Source organism: Xiphophorus couchianus, chromosome 10, assembly GCF_001444195.1.
Source record: "Xiphophorus couchianus chromosome 10, X_couchianus-1.0, whole genome shotgun sequence".
NCBI lineage: Eukaryota > Metazoa > Chordata > Actinopteri > Cyprinodontiformes > Poeciliidae > Xiphophorus > Xiphophorus couchianus.
Genome location: NC_040237.1, coordinates 16,293,006 through 16,312,020, shown reverse-complemented (window position 1 = coordinate 16,312,020; position 19,015 = coordinate 16,293,006). Strand labels below are relative to the sequence as shown.

Genomic DNA, 19,015 nt, shown 5'->3' with positions numbered 1-19,015 from the left:
ATTTAACTTAGAGGAAATACAAAAATGATCAAAAATTAGATACTGCTGAACTCTCTCCACTGTGGTTTGAAATCTGTCTACGTTGGATTTACCTTCGTATTCCTTTGTAAACTTGCAGGCTTCCAAGTTTAGCAAAAAGAGAATCTTAGTTCCATTTACATTTAACAATAAACCTTAGCATAATTTCTGTGGAGGCAAAGGCACCGAAATCATCGATTACTTTCAAACTAACGAACAAAGAAAAAAAAGGGCAACGCGACTTGGACGTAACGCAACGCTTTATAGAAATGTAGTGAAGTGGAAAGTACAGATACTTACTGTAAAATGAAGCGGAGTAAAAGTCGAAAGTACCCACGATTAGATCTACTTAAGTACAAATACATGAAAAATGTACTTATGTACAGTAACAAAGTGCTAGTACTTTGTTACATCCCACCACTGATAATTACCCAAGAAACCTAAAAGTGGACACTAATTCTCTGTCTTTACCATTCAGAAAAATCTTGTCTTGTATTATGTCTAGACGGTTTCTGTAAACGAAAACAAAACACAAACCGCTGGAAGCAACTTAATCACCAATACTTTACGGTATTAATTCTCTAAAAACAAATGTTTGATACAAAAAAAGCCTCTCATTAAAAAAAAGGCTAACAAAGATCCGACAATGTGAGAATAAAAATCAGGGAGAACGTTCAAAACTCTGAGTAAGTTTCCCAACATCTGTCCAAACTGTCTGCCTCACCGTCTGTTTCAGCAGGGTGAACAGAAATGAACAGATAAAGAAAAAGACATGTTAAAGTGTCCTTTATTTATTTTTCACCGGCTTCAGGTGGAGAAAACAACACGTTAAAACAGAAGAGACAGAAACTGATTTTGAAGTTGGAGATTGAACCAGGCCCAAATCTAATGTCCATGTCTTCTGAAAAACTTTGATGATGGAGAGCAACAAGCTCCTTAAAACAGTAAAGTAAAAAAAAGCTTTGTGTTGTTTTGTGGCAACTTCGTTCTGAAATGCTTTTCAACTCAAAAATGGTCTTGCTTCAATAAATCTAACACTTTGCAGTTAGGTCAAAGTTTCTGCCCTCTACCCTCCATCTACATTTATGTGCGAATGTAAACACGCTATAGTATAAAAATACACATAGTACATTTCATGTGGAACATCTGACTGAAAATGACTTGGCATTTCTAAAAATTCTATTTTATTTAATAGTTTAGAACAGGAAAACTTTTCAAAGAACAGACGTTTTGACTCGCTATTTTTGTTCTATGTGTTTTTGTTTTTTTGGCAACATGTTTGTGTGAGTACGTTTTCCCTCAGTGGGTGAAGTGAGATGCATAGATCATTGTGAAATGCTAAAAAAAAATAAAGAGCACCAAAGTTTTTAAATAGCAATAAAAACAAAACTTTCCGCCAGATCATCCGTCTTTCCAGTGGTGGTGGTCAGAAGTTTACATACCTTCGTCTCTGGCATCGGTTTCATGCTCATTTAAGGCTTTCAGTGACGAATTTGAACCGTTTCTTTTTGGTTGAAGTTTGAATTTATTATGGATTTTGTCAGCCATCAAACATCCCAGTTGGAACAACTGTTTGTATTAATCTCTTAACCATCTAATTGTGGATTTGAGGTCAATGTGAAAAAATTGGAAAACTTGAGAAGCAAACCCTCAACCTCAATCAGATGAGGGTTTTTTTTCCTCTTAATTTACGTAGGATATCAAAAAAGCAGGCCCAAGGTGTCAAACTTTTAATTTTTTTTCCCTATACGGTCATATTTAAATGCAACATTAAAAGTAAAACATGCATGCCAGTGATGAATGGATGTAAATTTCTGTACATTACAGTGGTGTTTCACTTAAGTAGAGGTAAAAGAAGTACCAACTATAACCGTTACCATAATCCCAGGTCTGATGTCACACTCCTGTGCTCACGTTCACCAGCTCTTACGGCTCTGTTTGTTCGTTTTCCTGTGTAGTGGAGCGCCCTGATGTTTGTGTGTGAATCACAGTGCATGGACACGTTTATGGGACTGGCCTTTTGTAATGAGGATATGAATAAACCACTACAGCAGGCCAAAAACAAAACGAGATGGATTCTGAGCAGACAGGTCCAAATTTAGAAACCATGGGAGAACAATACCAAAAACTTCCATCAATGCGGTCTGGCCCTGTTAAAAATCGACCTGCGGTTTTTTAAGAGTTGTTCAGTGGAAGTGTGGCTGGCCTGTGTCATGCTGCCCTCTGGTGGTGAAATAAGTGAACTTTCTCTTCTCTCCCAACAACTGACTTCAGTTTTCTTCTTCAGAAACAAGGGAAGGAAATGCTGGTCCATTGACGTTGTTGCATCTTCAACAGTGGGACGATCAGCCTTGCATTCCGGTTGCCCCGGTTACTATGATGCCGAGGAAGGAGTGGCGTCCCTCACTTCCTTTTGCTGTCCAGGATGCCCCTCCAGTCATCCGACCAAGACAGGAGCCGTCTCTGGGAGGCACCGATGGACAGATGCTTGTTGTGGCAGGCGGTGAACAGGATGTGTTCCCAAGCTGGTGTGGACTCCACACCTGATCAAGACATGAAAGATTATATAAATCATCACTTGTGTTTAACTAGGAGCATCCAGAAGGTTGTTTCAGAGCAACTGCAGTCAAAGACGAGTGGGACACATGGATACACATATGAAATGTGTGTTGCAACTGCTAATTCAAATGGGTTTCACTGGGATTTAACACCAGACCAAGTTAACATATCCTGGCAAAAAAACAGCCCCTTGTTCTGCGGTTTGTTCCATACAGGTGGTCTGGACCCTTGGCTATTGACAAACGATTGCTTCCTGAAGGTGTACACTCTGTTGAAGTTTTAAATTTTACCCAATCACTAACGTTTGTCCGTAATGTATGAGATGATCCAGTTCGACTCTATGCAGCTACCCGGAAATTGCGCCTGCTGTAAACGACCGTCCTCTGCCGCAAAGAGAGAAGTGCCGAGTCAAACAATATTTGGAAGCGTGGCCAACGCCGATTGAAGGACTTGTTTACTTCCTCCGCTGTCATCACGAAAACTCTAGTTGGACTATAATTTTAAAGCAGCGCAGAAAATCGACTTTATAGTTCACAACTTTTCCTTCTGTTCACAGATTGGCCCGGCTGATATTCCTACCAAAGAAACCCATTTCAATGGGGGGGAAGATCAGCCAGAAAACTGCAATTGGTGTACCACAACTGATTACATTTGCAAGGCTATGTATCGCTGCAAATGTAACAATCCCCTTCTATTGGAAATAGTAATTTCCCCTTAAACCTAATAAGTTGCGTCACCTCTTGGTGGCAACAACTGTCATCAAGAGTCCGTGAGAGTCTTCTCAGTCAAACTTAGACTAGGTTACTCACACAATGTATTTATTTTTTTAAGCCTTTCAGGGGTGGATTCCTGCTGTGCTTTGGATCATTGTTATGCTGCTTGACTCAACTGCGCTAAAGGTGCCACCCTAAGGGCTGGACGTTCTTGCTGATTAACCAGGCCTACGTGTGGCTGGTAAGTAAATAAATAGAGACTGACAGACACTTTATTTATCGCCAGAGAAATTTTATACATCAGAGTTCTACTCGGAGAAGGCTGATATCTTTTTTTTTTTTTTTTATCCTGACCAACTTTTCTGGTTGGTCAGGCTGTTTCCCCTTAGTAGATAAAATAAGTAAATAAAATCCTGCTTTACAAACCTGTTTTTTTGTTTTTGCTCAGGCTGACATTAAGTATACTTTTTCAAAGCGTTGCTCAGTCTAAGAGCTATTGAATGTCACAGAATAAACAATGCAAGTCCATAAAGCCCACCTTGAATGTCAGGCTTGTCGTCTATGAGGAGGTCACCGGCAATTAGGGTTTTATCTCTGGTCAGGATGACCTGCTCCAGAAAGTCGCAGCCTAAATGCTTCTCCACCCAGGCGTACTGGAAAAAACACACATGCGCAGGCACAAACACAATCAAGGTGTCAGATGTTAGGGAAAAAAATCCCTTCAATGATTATCGAAGCAGAAGATTCTATGCTATTGATCAACAGGAGGCTCACCTTTTCATATGGGCAGTGTTTGTAATGTTTAATGGGGCTGGTGCAAATAAAGACATCTGTGCTGCAGGGACAGAAGGAAACAACAAGAGCTCAGTGGGAACGCATGGCAATTCATTTTCTATTCCAGCTGCATATGCCACCCGCACAGCCTCTGTATTACGCTGGAAACAGGTGGCAACAGTTCACATTAAGAGCTCAAACACATCCAGAGTGATCACTTCTGATAGAAACTTTCAATATGTAATGGCTATCTAAGCTTTGGTTGAGAGGAGCTTGTCCCAAAGTGGTTCAGGAGAAGAAAAAGGCTCCTGAGTGCATTTGTCTAAAATCACCATCACTGATGAAGAAGGTGTCACAAACCTTGCAAAATCACTCACAACCGAGGCAGAGTTTGCTTATGTGAAGGTTTTTTTTCAATAATGCGGTTGATGACTAAAAGAGACACAGAGATGACAGAGGTCTGTCCAAGAAAAACATCAATGCCAGACTTATAATCTGCAGGCAGTACAAGGATGGACACTTTAATGTCACCAAGTTGTTTTATTGGTTGTTTGGGAGATCTGTACAATTATTTGTGTATAGCAAAGAAGCACACCCTCAATGAGGTAACAGTAACCCTAGTTTCTGCCTAAGGCCATTGTGTTTGGCTTAAAAAAGTTATCCTGGTATAACAAATTGATTAACTTGTTTTTACTGCACTCTAGTGGCCAAATATTCGATTTGATTCTACTTACTAAATGTACAATTTGGCCTGTTTACCTGTTGACAATAGAAACCCATATCTAAGTTGTCTCCCACTGCCTCATCATGTACACAAGTGCAAAAATTGACTCGGGGTTGAGGGGAAAAAAATAAACACCTCACCAACAAATGTATGCTGAAACACTGAAGCTGACTTAGTTTTGGACATTTTCTCTGGTAGTTTCAACCTCAAAGGCACATGACAATGCTGCTTACATGTGAAGGAATCTTTATCAAACCACCAGCAGGTGTGCTTAAAAAACATAGAACAGAATCAACTGAGTAACGACTGATTTGACTTGTAAGATTATCCTCTATGCCGACGATGTATTGCGCTTTTTCCAAAATGGTCAATCTTTTTCTTTTTGAGACAATTACACTTGGAGGGTTTTTACTGCTTTTGGTTTTCGTTTACGTCTGTCCCGGCGATTCTGTTTTTGATTGATTTTGAGATTTGAACAAAGACCATAACACATCAGAGACAAAAAAAAATGCACAGGGGGTTCCTAAAAAGAAATAAGAGTATTTAGTAAAACAGAAAATGAATCAGTTGAAGGAATAACTTAATTTATGTATCAAAGCAAGTGCTTCAACTTCATCAGATTTAATAAGCTCCAAAAAAGTACATTGACATGCATCCTGTTAGTGGGTAGTTTTGATACTTTTGATGGAAGTGGGAAACAAAAAAAATTCAGCATTTGAGGCAATGTTCAATCAAACCAGTCAAAGGCAAATTCACGGATGAACTGGTGTAAACAAGTTTTTATCCGTCTTATTATTCCGGCAAGTATTCTGATTGTTCTTACTCATCCATCCTGGCCATCTCCTTCACCGCCTCCACTCCTCCAGGCAGAGGATCCAAGTCTATGAAGAAGCCTTTGGACTCCCAGATACTGATGGCTTTTTCCTGGAAACAGAGGAAAACAGTTAGTTTACACCCGGTGGAGTACTGGATCACGTGTGTTTGCATTAGCGTCAGTGTGCCTGTACTGTAACAACAAGAAGGAACAAAGGTCAGGTTTGTTATCGACACGCTGTGGAAAAGTCTTAGTCTCGTTTTCCCTTATAATTCAGATTTTTCTGTCAAAAATCTAACTTTTTATCTTAAAATACTGTCTTTAATCTCACATTTTGTACAGAATTTTATTCTGAAAATAAAATTCTAAATTCTGAGATTAAAATAATTCACCTTTTTTTTTTTTCTCCAGTGGCGTAATTGTCTTCCATATAAATGGCATGAGTAAAGAAGAAGAAAAAAAAACACAACTGGACACGATCGGAAATAAATCGGTGGCATTAATTGTGTGATGCCAGCAGAGGTCTAGAACTTGCTTTGACGAGAGTATATTTTTATTTTTGATTAAATAAGAATCTACAACACTTCCACCAAAAATAACTGAAAATCTGGCGATGGCGCGACGGCAAACTACAGTCAAAGCGGAGTTTGATTTATTTCACACAAAAAATATGGGGTAGTAGCTTTAATGTATCCCTGTTAAAAAAACAAACTGCTTCTCTCTGACCGTTTACTTACACATAGGTCGGATCTGAGCTGGCCGTACTGCAATGACACCCAAAAGCCTCTCCTGTCATCCAGCGCGATGAAGGGCTCGTCCGGGTACCTGGCCCTGTATTTCTTCAGGAAGCCCCCCTCGAAGTCCGCCAGCACCCCGTCCATGTCGACCAGGACCCGCAGCCTCTTACCGGCGGCGGAGGAGGACGACATGTTCATAGCGATCCTCCTAAACGGATCAGGGAGCAAAGTTTTCCCTCTTCCGAGTAGGCGGGTTGCAGTCGTGCATAGCAACATCGCCGCTGCCAACGACCGCTGAACCTCTCCGAAGTCACTGCGCCTGGAACAAGCCGACAAAAAGTCCGCATTGGAGAGAAAAAAAACATAAACTTAAGTCTGCCACTGTTGTCTTTTGCTGCTTATTTATGACGTTGTGTTTCACAGTATATGGCCGTTTCGCTGCTGCAGTTAAGCTAACACTGTTGTCAGGCTAACCGCAGCAGCCGCCAGGTCAAATGTGACACACCGCTGGACGCCGCACTGAGAGCGGTTTGACGGTGTGTTAGCGTCCCGTCAGCTGTCACCGGGCGTCCCACTGCAACGGTAACAGCTGCCGCTGAAGCAGTGTGGACGGAAACGGACAGTTGTCGCCTGTTTTTGCGGCATCAGGAGGAAGAAGAGCTCAGCTGCGGGAACAAGCTGTACTACGAACAGGTGTTGTGTCGAGTTCGGGTTCCCCCGTTGAGATTCGGTTCCTCGTCAGTTGCACTTCTAAACGGTGTTTTACGGCAAAGTGGTGCATTCAAGTCAGTTCGTACATTTGTATAGATATATTTCATTCTTTCCAAAATAATAAAAATAATTGTTACTTAATAATATGAACAAACTTAATAAGCAAACAGTAGCACAATCCAAAATGAACAACATTGTCTTCGTTTATTAATTTTCTAATAGTTTTATGCGTCTGTGTTCTTGAATTGTCACTGACTCTTATGTAAAGAATGATTGAAAGGCTGAAAATGAAACGTCATATGCTGGTTTTTCTTTTATGATGCATACTTTTGTTTGCCAATATCTAGAGGTAAAGCAAAACATGTCAACTGTTCAACTTGAAAATTCTGTCTCATGGTTTTCATCCATTCAGAGAAGCAACAAAAATAACTTTTCTGTTGTTTTCTGATGGTTTTCCTGCTCTTGTAAGAACAACAATACACCCATCCCAGTACATTCCAGACCTTTACCTACTAATTTACTCATAGAAAAGGTTCTGTAGCTTTATTTGCCTTGCTTAAATAGAAAAAAACTGACAATAATAATAATAGCTTACCTCAAATAACTTGAATTATACCACAAATGAGGTAATAAAAAACAAATATTTGAAATGAATTCAACCCACTTAAAAATTTTGACCAAATAAGTAGCTCCAACATGATGAATACATAAAAGGCAACTTGTTGATATGGATTAAGTGGAAATCATTTTAACCAATTTGACTTTTTTATTTAAAACAAAATCATTCGTTCAAAGGTTGAATAGTAGAATAATTTCACAATTAAAATGTTTAGATTCAAATGTAATTTAATAAAACCAATGTATGTCAGCGAACTACTTGAAAGCTACCAAAGGTATTAATCATGAAGTGTTTATCAAGGCCCTGGTGGCATTGTGCACTAGCAAATGTTAAATAAATTTTCAAGTTATTTCAATATAAATGACCAAGCTTGAGTGGTGTTTTTGAATGCACCATGAGGTTGGCCGTAAAAACTGTTGAGAAGCGCAATTGAGTGTAAGAATTGACAGAACTGGTAGAAACGCGTCCTAGCATGGAACTCAACTCGACACAACACCAGCTCCTTCCAAGATGGGTTATAGAGAAAAGAGAGCTCACTCCTCGGTGTGCTTTAAGTGTAACACATCACTGTTGCAGTTTAGCAATGGGGGACCTAAAATCAGTGCTTTCTGTCTGATGAGCCTGCCTTCAACAACTACTTAGCTGTTTTATATTGCAACTGAAATAAAGTTAATGGCTGTGTTTAACTAGTGATGGTTATCTTTTCACAAAATGGTTTCATCGGTCATAAACTTTGCCTTAAGAGAACTGTCATCACTGTAGAAGTTGAGTAGAACCTGACATCGGGTTTGAATGTAAAAAAACAAAGATGCTGAGAAATATTTTATAGGCTTATAGCCGTTAGCTTGGTTATGCTTAGCTATTCCAATTAGATTTTTTTTTCTTTCTTTTTTTTTTTGCAAGCAGCTAGTTTTTCAGCCAGAATGTCATTCTCAGACCTTAGCTCCAACTTTCAAGACAAATCCAATGCATTATGTTTGCATTTTAAACAGAAAATTCAACTTAACTTGGTCAAAAGTCGAACACTCCATTTAAGGTCATTCAACCACAACCGTATAATCCAATTTGGCTTTCCATGCATTTAGAATGAAGTTGTTGCCTATGAGTTCTGAATTCTGGGGTAAATGGTCGTCCATCCCTTGTTTGTAGTCTATGCCATTTCCCACCTATTCTTGTAGGGCTGTGGTTAACATGGTGCATGACAGGTAAATGTTGAAATTAAAAAATATATATATACACAGAAGCTCTTAGTGTAAAAAACATCTTTGTTAAAATCAAAGAAGTGGCTTCCGCATTGCTTAGTTTTTTTACCATTATCTTTTTCTTTTCTACAGCAAAGTAATCCGCCATCTTAAGTCCCTTAAAATCATTTTTAAAAGTTTTTATAAACCAGTTGCAGCATTTTTGTTATTCATTTTGAAATACAAAACGGCGAGGAAAAACCGTGTGTGTGGCACTTTAAGAGTCAAAAATTACGTTTCGCTACTCCCGTAGCAGCCTGTTCTGTTCCTGTGTTCTCGCGATAGCTTCCCCATCAGTGGCGGCTGTGTGGCCCCCTGTCTCAATCCGGACCGACTTGTTTCTGACGTTTGAATGAAAAACACTGCGAATTACCTCCACTTTGGACCCAGGAAATAATGGCTTCAGCACTGGAGCAGTTTGTTAACAACGTGCGGCAGCTCTCTGCTCAAGGTAGGGCCGCTAAACTCAACGTAGTGGGAAATATTAGCTAGTTAGCTAGCATATGCTACCTAATGCTTTGGCGATAGCCAGGGAGCAGTACTGCTTTTTGCTTTATCATGTAAACACACCACAGAAACGAGTTTATTGGGGCGCGAGAGTCCCGTAAACTCTCGGCATGGGGTTCGTCTGTTCCTCGTGACTCTTAAGACTCGCACAAACCCCACGACCCATAAAACTAAATGTCAAAATTCTACTTTTTGTTTTTGATCTAGCTAATAATTTCTGGGTATTGCTTACCGGTAGTCCCGCCCAGGCCTCCTCTGATTGGTCTTTAAAGCAAAATCTGTAAGGTAATTGGCTGACAGTCGTATCTGTCAGTCGCTTTTGCTTTACCTCCCTTGTGCAAGGCCTTGACAGGGCATCTGACCGGCCGATTGGTGTTTTAAATAACTCGCAACGGGTTGGCACAAAACAAGCATGTGATTCACGTTGTTTTCTACTTTTATAAGTAATAACTCATCAGGAGGGAAAATATAGAAAACCTAGCTATTTTTTCTCTATGAATAAAAAAAATATTCATCTTATAGTAGCTCTTAAAGTAACACACAGTTAACGTTATTACATAAATGTGGTGTCCTTTAGTTTTCTTTTTTTCTTGGAAAAAATAGTGCCGTGCACTTTTCCACTTTTTGTCACAAACAGACATCAGTGTGTTTTATGGGGAATTATTGCAACAGACAAGATCAAAGGAAATATGTAGTTTTTCAAAGGTATTTGCCAAAACAAATCTGAAAAGTACGATTCAACACTTTGTAATTAGAGCTGAATCTTCTGCTTTGTCTTTACCAGCCGACTCAAGCTCCGTCACTTGTTCCTGATTCATTTTTTCCCGCTACATTGCAGTTAATATGCTTCTATTTACCATTTGAAATACAGTCTGCACCACATTACCAATATTTCTACCTTAAAAGGCAACAAATATGTGTTTGTATTCCTCCATTTGTTTTACAAGTTGGTTGAGCTTTAGCTTTTATTCCAAAGCTTTATCACAGCCTTCATGTTTTTCTCACTGATATTCCCTAACAGGAACTAAAATTCAGGTAAAGTGTTTTTATTGGTTATGGAAGGAAATTGGTGTCACCGGATTTGAAAAGATGCTCATAGATTGTTTTTTTTAAATAAAAGACGTTCCTCTGACCATGGATGCAAGTTTGTGGTTGTAACGTGACAAAAACGTGGAAAAGTTTAACCGAATCTAAGATGGGGTTTGTTTGTTTTTTCCCAAGGTGCTGTAGTTTTAGGAAGTTTAAATTTCTCCCTGTCAATCTCCCCTCCCAGGCCAGATGACTCAGCTGTGCGAGTTGATCAACAAGAGCGGGGAGCTGCTGGCCAAAAATCTGTCCCATCTGGACACGGTGCTGGGGGCCTTGGACATCCAGGAGCACTCCCTGGGTGTGCTGGCTGTGCTGTGAGTCAGAGTTTTTCCTCTGTTTGCGTCCGGTAAACTGGACGGTGTGTTTGCAGGTTCTGGTAGCAGAACAACGTGGTTGATTCTCTTCTTTAGAAAAGAAAGAAAGATGTGCTGAAGATTTTTAATGAATTGGAATTGGAATGTTACGTTCTCTTTTTCAGCCCAATAAAAGAAACAACGCTTTTTTCATACAGAGAAAAAGTATGAAAAATATGTTTAATACCTGCATAACGGTTATCAATTCTGATTAAGAATCTCAGCTAAACTTTGGTTTAGTTGACATTTAGTTGTTTCCTGTCGAGGCCTGTAATGTTGTTAATTTCTCATGGTTGCGCTGCAGGGCGAGAGTTGATCTTCTCCTTCTCTTATTTTCAGATTCGTGAAGTTCTCCATGCCAAACATCCCAGACTTTGAGACGCTCTTCTCCCAAGTTCAGCTCTTCATCAGCACCTGTAATGGGGAGCACATTAGATATGCAACAGACACTTGTAAGTAAACACTTTGACGTTGAACAGAGCTCGTTTACATCCTGTCTGCGGTGCTCACGGTGCCTTTTCTACTGTGGGCTGATTGATTCGAACACAAACGGACAGATATGGATCCGATTGTTCCCACCTGGCATTAAAAGCGTCTTCACATTCACCTAAGTTATATTTGAATCAATTTGGCTACAAAAACAAATAATAACATAGTTCTACATTGTGACACTCAATTTGAGAAGTAAAATAAAATGTAGCGACGCAAAGACACTGACCTTTTCGACCCGTAAACAGGCAGCCGTTGCCGAAGCAAAATTCTTACAGCATGCTTGATAAATAAATGATGGCAGTTTTTGAAAACGGTAGGAAAAAAAAGTTGAATATCTACTGAGCCATTTATCAAAAAACGAACCGCTGTTTTTTTTTTTTTTTTTCTGAAATATCGATTATTATTTTCTCTCTCCTTGCAGTTGCTGGCCTCTGCCACCAATTGACAAACGCCCTAGTAGAGCGGAAACAGGTAAGAGCTTCAGCAGATCCGAGTGAATCGGTTTCTTGCTTCAGATGACATAATTTCATAGGTTCTCATCTGAGTGGAGAATTTGGCCTTTTCCTTCTGTAAACATCGTAGACTTTATGACGCCGTTCGGTGAGCCAGACGGTGACTTTTCGTAAACGTTTCGGCAAAATTCTTATATTGTTCTGTTTTGAGCTGAAAAGTTTCAGGAAAAAATGTAATTTAATTTGTTAGTCTAGTCCCGAAACAGAAACATCAGAAGTTACGGAGGATAAAGGACTGGACTTAGTGGTCCAAAGTCTTCATGCTTCCTTCTGCTGATGAGCTTTATGGAGATGCTGATTTTATATTGAAACTTTAACTTATGCAAAAGATCGTTTCTATATTGGAAATTATATTTTATTGGTTTCAAGTAATATTCTTATCTTCTAATTGAAGTAATTTGAGGTTTTCCCAGAATTGAAGCCATCGAAACAAACAGAAGAAGTCATTAAATATATTGTTCTATTTGTGATGAAGCTACGTAATGAGTTGCGCTTTTTCTTATTTTATGAACTAATCTTTTAATTTTAAGTAGTTATTAAGTGGCTTAAATATGAATTGGTAGTCATGGTATGCAATATTCGCTTGCCTGAGGACTGTTTGGAGAGCTGATATATTTTATGAGTTCTGAAGTTGAATTTTTTCATGCTCATGCAACAGTTAGCCAATAGAATCAGGAAAAGCACACACAAGACATAAATGACTGGCAAAAATGCTAAAGGGGGCGTGGCGTAGCGGTTAGCGCGACCCATATTTGGAGGCCTTCAGTCCTCGTCGCGGCCGTCGCGGGTTCGACTCCCGGACCCGACGATATTTGCCGCATGTCTTCCCCCCTCTCCTTCCCCGTTTCCTGTCAGCCTACTGTCATATAAGGGACACTAGAGCCCAGAAAAGACCCCCTGGAGGGTAAAAAAAAAATGCTAAAGGAAGCACAGATCAGACAGACAGGAGAGAAGGAAACAGGCATAACTGATATTGTCATCACAATATTTCCCAATATTATCGCCGTCGCAAGATTCTCTAATATCACGCAGCCCTGACCGGTAGGAGGGGGAGGTTATAGTTTTTTGTCACATAGCACTGTTAGCGACTAGTGGGGTGACTGTTGTAAATCGCACATGCAGACGTGACGTGGTGGGCGAGTCAGTCAGTCAGGCAGCTCTCTGTAACAGCAGAGCAGATGAGGACAGTGGCAGATTTTCAGGCCTTTGCAGAGCTACATAAGATCAGTTTCATATTGAGTTATACTGGCTCTCAGACTCTCAGCAGTCTGCGCTGTGGCAGCTGATGAAGACAGGAAAGTTCTGATTTCTGTTTTCACCACTGCTGTTTGCTGTTTCCTGAACTTTTACGGCTTTTTTAGCCCAGCTCCTCTTCTCAGTTCTGGATTTACTTCCTGTCGGCTGCAGCACACTTGCAGCTTCGTAAAACCCTTTTCAGGGGGTTCGTCTTTCTACTTACTGTATTTACAGTCCAGCTGCTCATTGTGTGCTCCATACAGGACAGAGTTCATTTCTCATAAAGTCAAAGGGTCTGCTTGACATACTTATGGTGAAATAGTAAATCAGTCATGCTGCACTTAGCTTGCTGCTACATGAAACCACCACTTCCTGCTAGTTCAATCGCTGGTCTAGATCTTTTGTGTGTGGGTGTTTTTTTTTTTACTTTTAATGTTGCTCTGACATGTGGCGGTCATTTTACTCTAAGCTTAGAATGATTTCCAAGACCAAAGAGAGGTGTTTTTTTTTTTCTGTTTTCTTCTCAGAGTAAATATTTGGCTGTGTTTTAAAGCAGTTTCAGTTTGACTTGACGCTTCCATCTTCTTCTCCTTCTGCAGCCTTTGAGGGGTGTCGTCATCCTAAAACAGGCAATAGACAAAATGCAGATGAACACAAACCAACTTACCTCAGTTCATGCAGACCTGTGTCAGGTGAGTCAGCCATTTCCTCCCCCGGTCCGGTCCGGTCCAGTCCTGTCCGACTCCGCCACCCTCACCCTCCTCTCGTTCTCCTGCAGCTGTGCTTGTTAGCGAAGTGCTTCAAGCCCGCTCTGCCCTTCTTGGAGGTGGACATGATGGACATCTGCAAGGAAAACGGAGCCTACGACGCAAAGCACTTTTTATGTTACTACTACTACGGCGGCATGATCTACACGGGCCTGAAAAACTTTGAAAGAGCACTGTATTTTTATGAACAGGTACGCTCCCGTTAGCTCGTCCGACGTCGCAGCCAGTCGTGCTCCGAGGGGGACACTAACCCGTCTGGTGTTCCTCGACAGGCAATAACCACTCCGGCCATGGCAGTGAGTCACATCATGTTGGAAGCCTATAAGAAGTACATCCTGGTGTCGCTCATTCTCCACGGCAAAGTGCAGCCGCTGCCCAAATACACTTCACAGATAGTAGGAAGGTTCATCAAGGTAGGAACTGGATCACGACGCTGGTGCTTTCTCAGCTTTGGCGAAACAAGTGGATAGAAATTCTGTCCAATGTCTGACCTGCAGGGTGACTCTTCTTCTTTAGAGTACTTTGAAGAGCAGCTACCAGAATATAGCATTTTAGCTAACATTAACATTCTCCATTTTGTGCAAATTATTCGTGCCGTTCAACTTTCTCCTTTGTCTCACCTTCAGTGTATTTTGTTGGGATGTTGAGTGATAAACCAACACAAAATTGCACCTAATTGTGAGGCTTAAGGGAGAAATTAGAAAAAAAAATCAAAATCTGAAATTAGAGTTGCAGCAGTTTTCTGGCTGATCACTAATCTTTAAATGGCCTGACTTGTCGATTCTGATTTTGGCCGATACTGTGACTTGATGGTTTTGGGTCCACATGAGAAAAATCTTGGTTTATATGAAAGCATATTCATGTGTCTAGTCAAAGTCCAGACCTAAATACATTTTGCCTTACTCTCTGACTGAGCTTGAACTCCGAAAACCCCATGATTTTGTTTTGGTCTATCTCATAAAATCCCAATAAAATCCATAAAGTTTGTGGTGGAAAGGTGAAAAATGGGGCATGAATACTTCTGGAAGTGAAGAAATTATATCAGCCAGTCTGAGCATACTGTTTTCCTCTCCTGCTATAACCGTGCTTTCTGCCTCCACCCACAGCCCCTGAGCAACGCCTACCACGAGCTGGCTCAGGTCTACTCCACCAACAACCCCGCCGAGCTGCGCAGCCTGGTCAACAAACACAACGAGACGTTCACACGAGACAACAACACAGGCCTGGTCAAGCAGTGCCTCTCTTCCCTCTACAAGAAGAACATCCAGAGGCTAACAAAGGTGGGGGGCTCCGGGTGACTAACTTGCATTAATTGTCTTCATTTTGGAAATGCACACTGATTAAATTGGGTTTTAAATGGAATGAAATGAAGCTAAACTGTAAGGTAAAGTCAGTGATGCAGTAGCATAAAACGAGCAGTTGATTTAGATATCCAATCATGCTCTGAAGACAAGTCTTCTTTCTTCTGAAGCTGGAGCAAAATAAAACGAAGCAAAACCAGGGGAAAGATTTCAGTCGCATGAGACAAAGCATAGCTAATGAGAAAAATGATTTCAAAATGTTAACAGTTTAGCCAGAGTTTCAGCTTCCTATCCTGAAATGATGACATTTGTAACTAGAAGCCTGTGTTCAATCTGCTTTTTGAAAGTCTTATCACATGATCCTGAAAGTGACCTCAGAAAAACTCATAAAATATTCCACAGGAATCAGGGAAAGCCTGTGACATCCAGTGGTACTGTCGCTAGGAGTGGCCCACTGTTTTCCATTTTAAAAAATGTTAAAAGTTACAAAAATTTACTAAATTGGGTACTTAGATTAACCAACAATACAGTTTAGATTTTCTTTTATAAATGGTTATTTTATGAGTTAATTCTGGACTCCGAAGTTTAATGTACCAAGATTAATATTTAAACTTGATTTTATTCAGGGGTAAATATATTGTGCTACTCCTGAAAATACGTTGAAAGATTACGATTTAAACAGCAACCTCAGACGACGAACGTGCTTCACAATAGTTAAAACATCAAATTAAGTTTGATTTTAAAAAATACAATGGTAAAATTAAATAGTAAATTACCAATAACACAGCAGGAATAAAACCAAAACCGACTTAATTTCAGTTGCACTGATTTCCCAAAAACTCGTATTATTTCAAATGTACTTTAATCAAGTACGTCACTTACAGTTTTGCTGCTGCAATGCTAAAAATCAAAGTAAAGTTAAGTTGCTGCTCTCTACAAAGACGGCTTCAGCGGGTCTCCAATGACTTCCTGTTTCGTCCGATCCCCGCAGACTTTCCTGACGTTGTCTTTGCAAGACATGGCGAGTCGAGTGCAGCTTTCAGGTCCCCAGGAAGCAGAGAAATACGTCTTACACATGGTGAGTCTGTGCACACAAACAACTTTGAGCTGTTTCAAACATTTTCTCTTTTACATTTTAACGCGAGTTTTAAAACGAGCTCCGTTGCAAGCGGCTCATGTATAAAAAAAAAAAAATGTGTATTTCAGATTGAAGATGGCGAGATCTATGCTAGCATTAACCAAAAGGACGGTATGGTCTGCTTCCATGACAACCCCGAAAAATACAACAACCCAGCAATGCTCCACAAAATAGATCAAGAGGTGATCCTGAAATCTGCCTGTGGATATTTTTTCTGCTTTAATATCCTGGTTAAAGCTACTATAATCCATATCACGGTTTCATTATTCTTATTCACAGATGTTGAAATGTATAGAGCTGGATGAGAAACTAAAGTCTATGGATCAAGAAATTACAGTAAACCCACAGTTTGTGCAGAAGGTGAGTGTTTTATTGCAGAATTCTGCATTAGTGATGGCTATTATAACACATGTCTTGTGTTCATGCAAAATTTATGATAGTACTATGAGAATAATTGATAAAAAAAAAGTAACATTTTACAACATGGTCTAAATATGATCAGTAAAATAAATGTTGACTATAATTACTGCCTTCTGTAGTAATTATAGTCAACATTATCATCAAAATAATTTAACATACATGTCATGTTATCAGATAAAGGGTTAAAAACCTCAATATTATGATGTATTTGAATGTCTTTATCTGAGTTGATATTTTGTACCTACAAATTTAAGAAAGTTAATAGGGGGGGAAAAAAGTATATATATATATTTTTTCCTTCTATTTGCTTCCAAACGCTGTTAAGCTGGACCTCACTGTGTTGACTGGGACGGCCATAGATTAAACATGGATCGGTGAGGTAGCTGGTTAAAGAGTTTAATATCACTAAAGCTAATCTTTACTGAGTCTTAGAATATGGCAAGTATATCCGCAATGCTACACGCAAACCACAGTTTGGTATGTAACCCAGATTCAAAATTGGAATTAAAAAGGTTTCAGAAATGTCCTTCCCGTTTGAACTAACTTGAAAATGGTCTCAAAGGAACACTATTATCGTTTATCGCAATAACGTCTGGGACAGTTTATCGTCCCGTGAAATTTGTTATCGTGACAACAGCAGAATTATCAGAGGCTTCTTCACACCACTCTAATACAGACTGCTACAGGAAATCCTTCCTACAGCAACTCTTTGATAAAAGTTACAAGTTTTTTATGTTATTTTACACCAATACTAAGAGAGAATAATCGGAATAATCTAAAATCACACCCGTAGGTCACAAACTTCACAAAAATTGGAGAAATCTGACTGAGTTCTCTAGTGAAAAGCAAATACGTCACACTACTGTCAAGCATGATTTGGACGGGAATGTCAAAGTTATATTTGAACCATGGCGAAATCTGAGAGCGTTTCTTCTGCAAACTGTGTCAAAAAGAAAAGCCCCACTATTAATCTGTTTTTGTTCTAAGAACGTAGCTATGGCTTCTGTGTTTTCGTGGTAAACATTTCTGACCTGGGCTGCTGCTGCTTCTTCACTTTTCCCGCAGAGTATGGGATCTCAGGAGGACGACGTCGGTAGCAAAACGTCGAGTTATTCATGAGGGGGCCTTGGACAGGGACAGAACGCCACAGCCACCCCAACACGTTCTTCCCGGGATGAGTTGGATTTTTTTTTTTTTTTTAAAAGAGGAAAAGAAAACATTCTGTTGCGTCAGGACATTGGTCAAGGAAAAAAAACCTAATTGTGTGGAATGATGATTAATTTGGTTATTCTTACTTCACCGTGTCTTAAGGATAACAGATCCTTAGAGAAAAAGGAAAAAAGAAAAGGAAAGAAAAAAAAATCTAATTTTCATCTGTGTTTTATTTATCAATGTTCAGGAGCGCCACAGCTACGCTGACAGAAACCACACCAATAAAAACTGGACTTATCTGTTCCAAACGCGTGTGAATAAATCTCACTTGGTTTTTTTTTTGTTTTGTTTTTTTGGGTTCTTCTGCATGATGGCCGTAACTGGAGGGGCATTACGAATGAAGTGAAGCATCTTTGGCTGACGAGGAATAAATATGATTATATTCTACATTTTGTAAAGACCGCGCTGATCGTTTTCTTCTCACTCCTTGGTTAGATTGTAGATATCATAAAACGCGACGCTGTACACACGGACATACCCTCGACGAATCTCGACACTGTGGAGAAGTCGAACACAATCTGGTGCACTGTTGGGTTTTTTTGTTTGTTTTTTTTGTTTCTCCCTATTTTTTTTAATTTTTTTAGGCCAGATCCACTAGGTGTCACTAGAGCACTGCACAAGAAAACTGTTTTGACAGCTTGAAGTCAACAGATATAACCAATCTGTCTTTATCAATTGGGAGCTTGAGCATTGCGATTGTGGATCTGTTAATAAATTGTTTAAGAATACAGGTGTCGGTTAATTTCCTCTACACGCTCTACTTTAGCGTCCTTCATTTCATAGTGGATCACAGTCTTGGTTGTAGCTTTGAGGTTGACTCTCTTCTCATTGGGTGCGCACCATTTTTCACCCGGCCGGGCAATTTTGTGCGCTTGCTCACGGGTGGGGTTTATGTCATTTCAAACGATACACCAACTGGGGCATACCCTGGATGTCCCTTCTAGAAGGGCGACAGTCGGCCACTTCGAGCATATGGCTAAGGTAGAAAATAACCGGTGTTTGTATGTTGTGGTAAATGCAAATAAATAAAATCGGAGAGTGACTTTTTCTATTATTATTTTGTTTTTTTAACATGAAC

The 19,015-nt window shown here is 39.9% G+C and overlaps 2 protein-coding genes across 2 annotated transcripts; one reads left to right on the top strand and one right to left on the bottom strand.

Moving 5' to 3' along the window:
• Positions 1–787: 787 nt before the first annotated feature.
• nt5m (5',3'-nucleotidase, mitochondrial) lies at positions 788–7,784 on the bottom strand. The gene is made up of 5 exons (XM_028029948.1): positions 6,340–7,784; positions 5,612–5,712; positions 4,065–4,125; positions 3,829–3,943; positions 788–2,561 (listed from the first exon to the last, which is right to left on the bottom strand). Exons 1-5 carry the CDS (start codon positions 6,613–6,615, stop codon positions 2,422–2,424), a joined length of 693 nt encoding a protein of 230 aa, XP_027885749.1. The 5' UTR covers positions 6,616–7,784; the 3' UTR covers positions 788–2,421.
• A 1,387-nt stretch (positions 7,785–9,171) lies between these two features.
• On the top strand, positions 9,172–18,665 carry cops3 (COP9 signalosome subunit 3). Its single transcript, XM_028029944.1, has 12 exons — positions 9,172–9,361; positions 10,691–10,820; positions 11,199–11,311; positions 11,773–11,822; positions 13,699–13,791; positions 13,878–14,057; positions 14,139–14,279; positions 14,973–15,146; positions 16,159–16,245; positions 16,374–16,487; positions 16,585–16,665; positions 17,791–18,665. Exons 1-12 carry the CDS (start codon positions 9,307–9,309, stop codon positions 17,842–17,844), a joined length of 1,272 nt encoding a protein of 423 aa, XP_027885745.1. The 5' UTR covers positions 9,172–9,306; the 3' UTR covers positions 17,845–18,665.
• The last annotated feature ends 350 nt before the right edge of the window (positions 18,666–19,015 follow it).